The 13,008-nt window shown below is 40.0% G+C and overlaps 1 protein-coding gene across 6 annotated transcripts in view; it reads left to right on the forward strand.

Moving 5' to 3' along the window:
• The window catches only part of TTC7A (tetratricopeptide repeat domain 7A), a 181,237-nt gene that overhangs the window by 67,532 nt on the left and 100,697 nt on the right, over positions 1-13,008 (forward strand). For 5 of the 6 annotated variants that reach the window (XM_010576506.1, XM_010576509.1, XM_010576511.1 and 2 more), the window contains exons 12-15: positions 2,029-2,146; positions 4,781-4,813; positions 8,117-8,174; positions 11,538-11,610. In XM_010576506.1, coding sequence (XP_010574808.1) covers positions 2,029-2,146; positions 4,781-4,813; positions 8,117-8,174; positions 11,538-11,610 — 282 coding nt within the window. The remainder of the gene's footprint in view (positions 1-2,028; positions 2,147-4,780; positions 4,814-8,116; positions 8,175-11,537; positions 11,611-13,008) is intronic. The other variant, XM_010576507.1, reaches the window with a different exon arrangement.

A 13,008-nucleotide genomic window follows, 5' to 3' on the forward strand; every position in this document is an offset into this window, starting at 1 on the left:
TTAAGAAATTTCCTGGAACAAATCTCAGTCTTCCTGATGTGATCAGAGTTTAAAGAGTCTCATCTGAGCATCACTGAAGTCAGTAGAACTATTTCCAGTATTTTCAGTAGACTTTGGATTATGCTGTTAAAGACAGTCCTTGCAATTCAGTTGGTAGCCCCAAGTATGCCCCAAGGGGGTATTCCTGTTTCAGTTAGTTTCCAGATTCATTGTTGACTGAGCAATCAGCAAGACTGTAATGCTTTCCTAGTGCTTTCAGGAAAGAGTTTGATGATAAAATATACATTGGTCATTGGGCTGACTGATCTGAGGTTTCAGAAATTTGGGAACTACTGGTCTACATCTAGTTTGAATTGTATGGCCTCAGGGAGCTGTACAAGTTGAGGAAAAGACCCAAGCAGTGGAGATTGCTTCTTCGCTTGCACTTTACAACCTTTCTTCATGCTTACATTAACAGTAAATTTTTTCTTATGTTTGATATCATCTAATAAATATCAGTTCCTTTGTTTATGAAGCTGTCAGTTAATGTTGTCACCTGAATGTCTTCAAGTGATGTAACTAGGAGGCCCATTGACAGGATAGTGTATCAAGTCAAGGAGATTCTGTTCATAGGTGGCGTATTAACAGATCACTGCAGAAGGGAAGTTTCTGGTCTGCTGGTACGTTTTGATTCCAGTTCATTTCAGGTGACTCCTTTTAGATATTAAGGAGCTATGAGGTGCTGAAGTCTGACAAAGCTGAGTATTAAGAGAACATGTTTCAGTTATGTCTGCAGTTCTTGCATTTAAAACAGTTGGATTTCAAAGAAAAATGTATTTCTTCAAAATTAAAAAAAACATCCCAGAAAGTCAGTTATCATGTAATAGAAGTTTCCAAAAGGAGGCTTTTTTGGATAGCGTACTGGTGTCTGGTTCTTGATTAGGGATGACTGATGATGGTTGACAGGATCTGCAGGCTATGTTGTACAGAAATGAGGCCTTCCTGTAGACTCTTGTGTCTTTGAAGCATTACTTACAGCTTTTGCCTGTACCTCTCCAACCTACACCTTTCCAGATATGTACAGTCTACAGGTCTTAGTCTTTTCTACTTATAAGGGGTGTGTGATGTTAATGAGAGTTTAAGGTTAGAAATGAGGGACTGTCTATTCTGTAACAAAATATTCAAACTATTTTTTGTTTAAAATTACCATTAACTCAAATTTTAAAGATACTAAAGCTTTATATTTTCATTAAACTTAGTTCTGCATGGTCAGCTGGAAAGGAGGGTTGCACGGAGCAGTCTATACTGTAGTAGAAGAGAGCAACTTACATATTTCACCATTTTGGAGGCTGATCCTGAGAGGTTGTGACTGCTTTCTTTTTCCATTACAATCTGTAATATAAAATGCATTTTCAAATTGTTTTTGCAAAATATGCAAAATGTGGCTAGTGCAGCATGAGCTGCTAAGGTAGTGTGGTATTTAGGACACAAATTTTGATCCGAAATTTGCTGCCTCCTCCTTGTGGCAGCAGAACTGCAAGCAACAGCTGAACTCAGCTTGCAGTGAAGTGCTTTCTTGGTTTACTCTTGTAGTGTTTTAAAAGGAAGTAAAATTTGCTAAGGTTTAAAAACATCGTAAGCAAAACCTAGATGGTCTTCCTTTGAAGGAAGAAACTTGGTAGACCTTTCAATGTACTGCTAGGATAGTATGTAAGTAGTCAGTTGGTCCAACGTTTGTATTTAAGGTTGCATGATTGAAGCGTGCCTGAAGGGAAATATAAAAATAAGATGGTGCCCTTCACTAACCTTAAACATCTGGAAATAGTTTGGGGTGGATGCTTAAAACAAAAAACTTTTCTCAAAACTGTGCATGTGCACCAAGGTCTGCTAATCTGACCTACGTCTTCCTTTCTATGAGTGTTTACTGTGATCACTGAAAGCCCTTGTATGAATGACTCTCTGATCACTTACAGGTAAGTTTAATGGGATAATCATACTGAAGCAAGTATAAGGGAAATGCCTGTAAGTCTCAACCTACCTCTTTTGCAGCTGGAAGAAGGAGAATACTTTGCTAAAATGGTGATAGACCTGGGTGAGGATGCTGGCGAGTCCCTAGCAAAGGGTTACCTGGCACTGGGCCTGACATACAGTCTTCAAGCTACTGATGGTGAGTTATCCTGTTGTCAAGTATGTTGAATGGAGAGCATCTGTTCAAAGTCTTCAGTGCAAGCAATGGAAATTTATTAGAAACTCTCCTTTTAGTGCTGACTGGACATGAAAAACAATCAGATTGCAAGACAAATGGGAACTGTTCACTTGGTCAGAGAGCTGTCTTCTGTGGTAATAAAAGTGAAGTTTTTAGGTAAAAGAAGAAATGCAAATCATTACTTAGGAGTTGATAATCTGACTGTAGCTGACAATGCTTCCTGTGCTTTATTTGAATATTTGTAATACATTTCTTTCACTTATTTACACAACAAAAAGTCAAACTTTCCATCCATTTTCATATTTTTGTCACCCACTCATAAATCATGTAAAGAAATACAATCCAAGAGCTGGAGTCAGAAATGCCTGACTTCAGTTCCTGGCGTGATGCTGATTCCCCACAGAGATTCAACCTCTCTGTGATGTTGTTTCTTTCTCTGCTTAGAAGTAAACAAGATAAAAATATTTACCTCACTGGTATGTAGATGAATGTAATAAGTATTTTATTTTAATGCTGCTTGCTTGGGTTTTGACTGACTGGACAATGGGGTCTTGCAGATTTGGTGCTTGGTAGCCAGAAGGGCTTGAAATCTCAGTGTCTAGGATAGTTCTAGCTCTGACTTTTATCAAGCTCACAGGTGGGAACAGTCTTTGTTTCTTCTATAACTTCTAACATAGGCAGAAAGCCTTCTAACATAGCTTCTTTGAAAAATGGCTGAGCTAGTGTGTTTCCTAATCAACTTGGCAGTCCTGCCCACATGCAAGCAATGGCTTTTCTGTCATATGAGTCCCATAAAAATGAACGAACTTTTTCCAGCAAATGACTCTGAAACAAAGCTGAAATTACTGTATGGTATCATGGAAGTACGCTGGCCTTGCAAGTTACAGCAGAATTCTGTAAGGCATGTGTATGAGGAAGTGGCTTGTGCTCCTCAGTAGTGTAAGTCAGTGTATTTTTTCAGCCAGCCATATCTGATCAGCTGTTCTGAGAACTGCTTTCCAACGTGGAGGCTAACAGGCACTGTAGCTCTCTTCAGTTCTACATTTCTCTGCCTCAGAATAGTTCCCCTAGAAAGTTCATGTCAAGAAACATATACCCTTCCTAGCCTGAACTTTCTCATATATGTATTTTTTTTAAGTTCATTAAACATTGAGTTCTGCTTAACAGCATAGCTGTTTAGCACATTTTGCCTAGATTTTGTTTGATCTGTCCATAAAGCTTTAGCAGATCCCAGAGACTATTTTCAGAGATAAAAGGTTTTCTATGTTAGCCCATTACTATCTATTTGTTATCTTCAGTATGGAAAGAAGGTGGTTTCTAAAGAGTGGAGTTGTAGAGGCATGTGCTGTACTTTGGCTCTAAAAATACTTTGGTGCAGCAAAATGCAAGTTGGAAACTTTTTTCTTCTGGAAGAGAAGTTTTCTCTGAGTTTTCAAGAGATTAGTTCAGATGTTGTAATGTGTCCTTTTTAACGTAAAAGAAACAGTCTTCACAACAACTGCCTTGGATTTTTTTTCCAGATTAGCATCTGATTTATGTTGTGAAACAGTGGAATATCTGCCTTCTCCTATCTCTAGCCTTTAAGTCAATAGGGCTAGTCACTCAGTTATTTGAGGGAAATCTGAAGAGTCTATTTCCCTCTTTTAGGTTATAATTTAATAAAATAAATTAAGTCCTTCAAAAGCATACTTATGATGATCATGAATATGCAACAGCATTTTACTAGAAAATGTCAAATTTGCACTAATGAGACATTTTTCATTAGCATTGTTAAAAAATAGCTTATCACAGTGAGGAAGCAAGAGTAGAACATGCTGAAAGGAAAATAGCAACTCCCCTGTGTAATCCTGCCTCATACTGTCAATCTTGTTTATCGTTGTGTTTATACCAGTTCATAGTGACATGCAGACACACAAACATCTGCATATATATATGGTTTCCATAACTTTCCACCTGAGCTGACTTTCAGTGAGTCAGCATTTTCAATGGTAGCTAAGTGTTTCAGAGACATTTGGCCATTTGCCCTATAAAGCTTACAGCATTATATCAAGATGCCTTCCATCCAAGGTTAGGCTTTCTTATTTAATATATCCTTTTAGTAAATATTTCTCCTGCTGTGTGACAAAGGCATTGAGGAGTTGTATTAAAGCCTTTTCTTTGTGACTTGCAGAAAGCACTTTCTAAAAAGCAGAGTCAGAAGAATCCTACTGAATGACAATTCAAAGAACTTTTGGGAGCATTTGATAAAAAGTCACTTTACAGCTATTAGATTTACTCCTGGATGAAATAAGCCTTCCTGAAACTTATGTTGGGTAGCAGTATGTGTAGCTTTCTTGTTCATAATGTCTAATTACATGCTTCTTGAACTAAGTCTCGTTGAAGTAGCTGAAAGATGTGTCCTCAGAGGAAGTCATTGCCACTTCTGCGTCACTCTTAGAAGCACAAATCTCTTGTTTGTACAGAATGTCCATCTATTGCTATGCTAAATTTTCTGCAGATGTGTTCCCAATGGGTCAATGTCAACTGCAAACCTTTCTCTTCCTCTTGTAGTTCCAATTTTGACATAAGCTGTATTGTCAACTTTGCCTCCCTTAGGTCTGGTGAAGAATCCATTGAAGACAGGGGAAGGTGAGATGAATTTAACAAAGGCTAAAGAGGAAAGACCAGGTTGAGAATGCTTTGTCAAATATAAGTGCTCTTCTTACCTAACATCACCACCTCACATCTTGTGAAATCTTGGTAGATTTAACAGACTCTCACTCTTTCAGAGATGAGAGTGTATGCTGTATCTCTGTTTTCATTTAGAATTTTGGTATAAGGCTACGGATCAGGGACTGAATTGGAAACTTTTTCTGCGAGTCTGTGTGGATTTTATAAATAATGAGTATACTGACAGCACCAGTTAATGTTTAAAAAAAAAAAAAGTTTAGACATTGCTTATTAGTGAACAAACACATCATTTTTGCTTCTGGAGATAACAGTCAACACATGCAATCTTTAATTATAATTCTGGGTGCTAAAACTGTACACCCTGCTGTATTAAGTGTCTTAACACCAGGGAATGTTTTTTGACACCCATTGATATGTGCAAAAGGGTGCACGCACATTGGTGTTCTAGTTTGGATCAGAAATGTATCTCTGAAGTCTCTCTCTCCATCATCCTGACTTCTTACATTGTGATTCACATAATGGAACAGTTTTGCACAACAAAACTGAGTTCTTTTCCATAAAACTAATGTGCTACATAAATACGCCCAATTATGCTGCAGCTGCTAATGGGTGTTCAGTTCATGGGGCAAGACTAGAACTAGACCCCCGTCCCCATGTTTGTAGTGTTGATGCTGATACTCAGCATTAAGTGTTTCACTCCATGCATTCACACCTACTGTGCTGCACCTGCTTGCTAACTAACACAGAACTTGCCCTCCTCTGTTTTCAAATGTGACTTTAGAGCTTTGTGTTTAGCTACCAAAATGTTGCTGAAGATCCTGTTGACTTTTGGTAAGGTTTAAGCTCCTTTAAAAACCCAGAGTGCTTTAGAAAATAAATCTTGGGCTCCTAAGGTGGCATTTGCAAAAGTACTGTGTCTTATAGGAATAACTGCTGAAGTTTCAGAAACCTGAACTCCCCTGCGCTCTCTGCCTTACTGTGGTCAGACTGCTTTTCAGGTTATTTTAATCTAAGTAATAATAATCTAAGTAATAAGTCGATACTGTGTTTTAGTTGGTAGAACTGCAGCAGCCATGCTCACAGTAGGTAAAGTTGGGTAGAGGCTGAAGTGCTGTCAACCTCAGAGAATGGAGCACAACTTTTCTAAAAGTTTAGTCTTAGTAGAAGACTAACTTTAGACTTAGTAGAAGTTCCCACCTAATTCTTTCTCCTTGGTGCAAGCTTTTCTTTGTCTGAAATGAGAGTTTTTCAGTGATACAAGTGGGTTGCAGTGACGATGACCTCTTTGAACAGTTCCAGGAGTAGGGAATGTACATCTCTGGGCAACCTGTTCCAGTGTCTTGCCACCCTCATAGTAAAGAATTTCTTTGTTATATCTAATCTAAATCTTCCCTCTTTTAGTTCAAAACCATTACCCCTTGTCCTATCACTACAGGCCCTGGTAAAAAAACCTCTCTCCATTCTGACTACAGGCTGAACATCAGTCAAATGTGTTACCAGGTGGAACCTAAAAGTTCTACCTTTTGCATTTGATGTTTATTTTGGGGGGCAAATAGTAAAATTTCTTCTAGTCGTCCTCATTGTGGCATCTCCAGAACTGCTCTGTAACTTACGTAAGGAACCTTGTAGTTTCCATGAGAAACAGAATCTGATGTATTTTTCTGGATGAATGTTTATAGCTATGATCAAATCCTTTCCAATGTCTCCTCAAGCATTTTTGTGTTTACATCAGTCTTGATTCTTTTAATTCTTTTCTGAATTTTCCTTCTCTGTTACTTTTTTCCAGTATTTGGCAGTAGACCTGGATACTCAATTTAATGCTATTGAGAGTGAAGTATTTCCAGCTACTCCTCATAAATGTTGCATTTTGCATGAAAGTCCATGTCTTCAAATTTATTTTTTAAACTGCAAATTTTTTGTTCAGTTTTTACTACTTAGAGTAGATTTTGTGGTGTAAGCAATTTTTGATCTTTATGATTTGGGAAATCTTGAAGATGGCGTTCCTCCCAAATGAACCTTGTGTTTTGAAGAACTGTTGGAAGATGTAGGAATAAAAAAGGTCTGATCACTCTAAATACTTCGGCAAAATGAATGACTTCAAAAAGTTTCACCTGCTAGTGTGCTGCAGAATCAAAGAAACTGATTACCTTTGTACCTTGTTACCTTTGTAGTAGAACACAACTCTTTACTTGTAATAACTTTTAAGAATACTTGAATTTTATCTGGTTTTGTTGCTTAAGTATATACTACTTACTAGCTTTCTATTCTGGAGCTTACACTGACTTGATGTATGAAGTCAAATAAATTCATAGGTGGATGTTTGCTGATGGATTAACTATTCATGACTTCTTTGTGCTCTTGATCAGTAGCTCTCAAATTCAGGATAGGCAGAAGAAGAAACAACTGCTATGCAAAATCTGAAAACTAAGAACCAGAACAAGATAGCCAATGTACTTCTGAAAATTATCACTAGCTTTCCAGATATTTTGGATCTGAGAAAGCCATGCTTCTCTAAGCTCTTCCTCCATTCCCCTTGCTCTTGATGATGATGATGATGATACCTTATGATACCCTGCCATAACAAGGACTTGATTCTTCTTCTCCTTTTATGGTTTTGACTAGGAATTAATACACACGTTGAGAAGTGAGCGTAGTGGGCAGGATCCGTTAGTCAAGCAATTAGAGGCACCAAGGAGGGCTTTAGTGGCTAATGCCATACCTGAAGTAGCCTAAAAGTCTGTTGTGGTCTCAAGGGAGGTGGTGTGTTGTCAGGGGTTTTGTCATAGAGCTGTAAATTTAGCTCCTGGTGTTCCCTGTTCAACCTGCAACACCCTCCTACGTGAAGATGGTGGTGGAGACGGCCTGTATCCGAGTCAGAACATGCTGCTAGTTACTTGTTTTAGCATATACATCAACCTGGCAGAGGGCCTGTTATGCTCTTAGTATATAGTTAGCGTATGTCCCCTTCTTCTCCCAGACCACTTCAGTGGCATATGTAAATAAGAAATGTTTCGGCATTTCAGACAAAGGAGTTGGAAGAGTGTTTAATAAAAATGAAATTGAGAATTTGGGTTAAAATACTGGTTTTGTGCTGTTCTTTAAAAACAAAATGGCATGCTTTCCAGCCATGAACACACACCCCACCAGATTTCCAGTTTTTATGTTCCCAGTTTGAAATACTCTGTGCATGTGTAGCTATGTATTTATTTAATCTGAAACATTGAATTCAACTCTTAAATGGCATTGTATCTTGTCCTACAGCTACTCTGAAGGGCACTCAGGATGAATTAAACAAGAAAGCACTTCAGACTTTGGAGAGGTGAGTAGGAATCTTGCAGATACTTGCATTGTGTATTTCTTTGGATGAATTCAGAATAATTGCTGGTTTTAATGTTGTTTTTCTTCTGCGTAAGGCTTCCTTGCCTGAAAATTTAAAAAACGGTTCAGTAGATTTCAGCAATAGTCTGTCAAAACCATCCCTGTGATGGCTAAATGCAGTGATTATTTGGTTGAATATCCAAGGGAAGAGTACCTGTTCTGCCACTAAACAGCAAGAACCTTAGCCCCAAATTAGCTGCAGTGAGATCTACAGCGCTGGGAGATGCAGCTTCCTCATATGATGCCAGCAGGCAAATGTGGAAAGCTAGTTTTGTCTCCCTTCCTGTGTGAAGCAGGCTTAAACTCCTATTTCCCTCATGGTGGGAAAGTACCTTTACCACCAGGGTTTAGGCTGCTATGGGGTGACCTGCCATCAGTGCACTTACCAGGGAGAGGATGATTACTGTCCTAGTGAGTGTTTACAGGACCTGTTGTGTGAAAAGGGTGCTATGGAGCTAGTGGTACAAAGCAGTCACCACTCGCCTGTTCTTCACCACTGTATTTTGTGCGAGAGTCTGATCCAATGGCTCTGCCCTGAAAGTATCTGTGAATTGAACTCCTCTCCAGCTACAGTTACCTCAAGTAAAACTGCTTGGGTTAAAAACCTTTTTTTGTCAGTTCTGTTGTGGTAGAGATGTGAGGTGTGAGCTTCCTGACCCTGTCACAACCAAGTTACACCACCCAAAATACACTAGGTGGTGCTTGGGCAGTTAACATTGTAAATGTAGGTGCCTACAGACTTTAGATGGCTACTAAATGGAAGCTTATATGTTCTAAGTCTTGGGCTGAAGTATCAAATTCTGGGTTTGGTGTGGTCATAAATACATTACAAAAGTGAAGAAAATTTGAGATCTCTGGTATCTCAAAGTACAGGTATAGCAGTTGAACATGTTACTGGATCTTAGCTGTTTTTCTGACGCTGAGCAAGGAGTCCAGTATGTTTGTCTTGCACTGGTTTTGCAGTGGTTGCAAGAGCATGTAGTAAGCTGAAACCACAGATGTAATTCTGGATGTTTACCCTATGAAGATCTGAAAGATAAAATTTTAAAAAGCCATTTATTCAGTCACTTTTTAGATCAGGAATATACTTTAAGTCACGCTAGTTCCTGGACCCAATGTAATACTTTCACTTCTGCCTAATTTTGCTGTAGTTGCAGTGCTTTTAAACTGCATTTATTTTTATCCTTTGACCTTTCCCACTGGCTGTGGCTTGTTTTCATGGTATCTTAACTCTAGCTAGGAAGCAGACAAGCTTCTAGCCAAACATTAGGTACTCAAACTTAAGCCAACAGGGATGTTGTGGTAGTGAGCTGGTTAACTAGTATCTTCCTAAATGCCCGAGTTTGGTTTCTTTTTTTTCTCTTCCTTGTTTTTCACCTGTTTTTAAAGTACATATATGATCTCTCAGCCATGGTTTGGCCTGTAGCCATCTTTGTAAGTGGCCTTTTCAGCTGGAAGATTGGATCAAATATTTTTCTAATACCTTTTGAGGAAACCGAGCAGTAAACTAACAACCCTTTGTTTCTTTCCAAAACCACCATTAATATCTTCTCCCGTACATCCATGTGAACTTTCCCCTGTTGTTTATTGTTGGAGAGGCTACTGGAGGTTTCACAGGAGGCTTGCTGAAGAGGCAGCTCACCCTGCTCCAGCAGCTTAGGGCAAAGCTGGGTTCTGTCTTGTGGAGTCTTGTTGTTGTTGTTTGGCGGGGGGGGGGGGGGGGGTTTGGTTTTTGTTTTGGGTTTTTTGGTTTTGGGGGTTTTTTTAAGTGGGGGGAGAAATTAGTGACTTGCTTGTAGTAATGGCACCATGATGTCTTTGGCGTTGCTTCAGAATCCTTGAGTGCTACCTTGATTTGCAGTTACAGGACACATTCAGTCCATATTAAATTAATTAGTTCTAGAGCCATTAGTTATAAAAGTCAACTCCAACAGCTTCTTGCTCAAGGGCCAAGATGGCATTTAAGAGGTGGCTGCCATTAAAATGGTGTGTGGTTTGTTTCCTAAAGTAATTATTTGATTTTTGTTTGCTTGCTTCTTTATTATTAGCAAATGAATAGTTTTGGCAGGGTTTTTAACCACCAGCCTTGTCAGCCTGTTTCTCCCTCATAAGGATGTTAATCATGCTCACTTTGGGCAGGACGATGCAGGTGCAGGCTTCCCTGCTGTCCTGGAATGCAGACCAGAAAGAGGTCAGGAACATCGGTTGGCTACGAGGGACCTTCCCTTTCCCCATCTCTCCCATGTGAAATGACTTACCTGTGCCGCAGAGCTAGGAGTGAGCGCTGAGGATCAGCAAGGGGATAATCCACTGGTCCCTGGGCTGGGCTGCCAGTATGGCATGAGCCGGTGCCCGACGTTGCTCCTAGGTTAGGTCCCCAAAACACTATCTTCACGTTGCCTTGGTTAATGGCTTCTCCACAGGCTAGCAAGCTCAGACTGCAGTTTAATGCTTAGCATAGTCTGAGAGGACAGTTGTGCCCTCGTTGTCCATCCCTGTTCCCTGCCTTGCACAAGCCTGTGTGAAGGGCCTCCACATCTGGTTCTGGAGACACTGCAGTCTTCACTAGCCAAGGGATCACTGCAGTGCACGCTGTTGCCTGCTGTGGACTAGAAGGTAATATTTAAGAGGTCCAAGCCTGAGGAGTGAGGGCCTTGGTTTTGGTCCAGGTTCAGCTCTTGCCACCAAATCCTCATTCCTCCCTCAATGTCTTCCCTTTCCAAATTAGGAGCCTACTGTCAACGATTAGCCTAGAAGCTGCAGGGTGGAGGATGTTTTGTGTGTTTGAGCACCAGCTTACGTCACAGTCTCCTGATCTGTAGCTCTCTACATGCTCAAAATCACAATTACAGCAAAACAATTACTTTTTCAGTGCTAACCTAACCCTCTCCTATTGTTCAAAATGCAGCAATATAGGAACAAGTTGGACAACTATCTCCCTCACCTAAATTACTTAAAATAATGCTTTAATGGGTTTGTCATGAGTTAAGAACTATTTTCTCCATATTCGTTACCCAAGTTCCAAAACACTAAGTGACATTTAATGAAGGAGCATGTAAGTTGTATAACATCCTGGCAGTTGGGTTTCTCATACTTGTTTCCTGTGAGCCTGGCTTAGCCAGGCCAGCAGTGATCTGCTTCTTGTCTAGTTTTGGTGTACTCCCGTTACTGGACTAGTTACTAGTTTTCTGTAGGAGAGGACTGGGTTTTGTTCTGTGCTTGTGTGCAACTCACAGCGAAGGAGTTCTGCAAAGTACAATCTAACAGTCACTTTTCTTTTTGTATTGTGTGGTTATCCTTAAAGAGCACGTGACTTGGCCCCAGAAGATCACCAAATCATCCTCTACCTGTCACTGCAGCTGGCTCTTGTCAGACAGGTATGTGCAATAATTGGCAACCACTGAGTCATGAGCGAGTGGGAGAAGGACAGTCCAACTGAACAAGACCCAGACTTGCTAAACAAGGTCCTGTCCTTCCTACATTGTAATTGATAACAATCCATCAGAATATGTTTGTGTAAGATGTTTTATATTATTATTTTTTAAATAGTAATTCTATAGCACATGGAACAACCTTGCCTAGGGCATGCATTCAGCTCTAACTCCTGAGCAGTGCTGTTCCCACTTGGAGCAACTTTGTCCGTGTGGGGTGAGCAAGGTGTGTTTATTCCTGTTCCCTGCGTATCATGCTGTGTCCTGCTGTAGACCCCTCCAAAGGCTGTCTCGTTACTGTCTGGTTCTGTATCACACCAGATCACATGCTCTCTGTGCTGGGGATTTGTTTATTCCATACTTGGGCACATTCAGCGTTAGGCTTTGATGGGTGCTGGAGCTCTGCAGTGAGTGGGATTAGTTGGCATTTGAATGCTGCTGCAGGTGTTAACTCATAAAAATTAAGCTGATCAGAAAGTACACTGCACTGCCTTTCAGAAAAAAACATCTGGGCTGTGCTTTATTTTTCTGTCCCTTCTGTTTAAAAGCCAAAGACTTTACTGGAGCAGCCCCTATTTTTTAAATGCTTCACTAGCTAGGTTTGAAATTTCATTGTCACAGTTTCCTTCTTTGACAGGCTTTCTGCCTGCTGCAGTTTTCTCTCCTTAGCCTACACTACAGAGTCAAACAGATACTTTGTACTTTCCTGAGCTAATTAGGGGAGCTGTGTGTTCAGGAGGTTAAACTAATTGTTCCAAGAGACCACACTCTTGATAATGTCACTTTGTAACCCTTTCATAATGAGAGCAGTGTGTTGTAAGGAAGCCTGCAATAAGAAATGATAATTAAAATGGCTTATTTAACTTTCTCATCTGCCTACTGGCTGCTTTATGAGGCAGTTTACTCAGGGTCTTTCATTAAAAAAAATCCAGCTACCCTTCTTTCTGTCATAGCTTTTGCCTCTTAGGGAGGTTGTCTGATGTGCTGCCTCTTCTGCTTCTTGCCATGAGTAAAAACATTACACCTTTTCACCTGCTAGCCTTAAAAATAAAGTCAAGATTTTTGTGGTCATTGGTTCTTTGTTGTTCTCACTGTTATTGGTCCACTGCATTTTTAACTCATTACCCTTTCTTTTTTTCCAGTTGTAGCCTGTCCTTACACTGTCATTTCATATGTCTCATCATTTCCCTTCCTTCCTGTTCTTTCCATTCAGTCTCTTGTCCTCATGTTCACTTTCTCTTTTGTCTACCTCACCTGTGTATTTTCATCCTTGATGTTCTGCCAGGCACCCCTGCTACCATAGATGTGTGATCTAAATGTGTTACATAGTGTCAGCCTGACCTC

This window comes from Haliaeetus leucocephalus, unplaced genomic scaffold (genome assembly GCF_000737465.1).
Source record: "Haliaeetus leucocephalus isolate CR32 unplaced genomic scaffold, Haliaeetus_leucocephalus-4.0 Scaffold526, whole genome shotgun sequence".
Lineage (NCBI taxonomy): Eukaryota > Metazoa > Chordata > Aves > Accipitriformes > Accipitridae > Haliaeetus > Haliaeetus leucocephalus.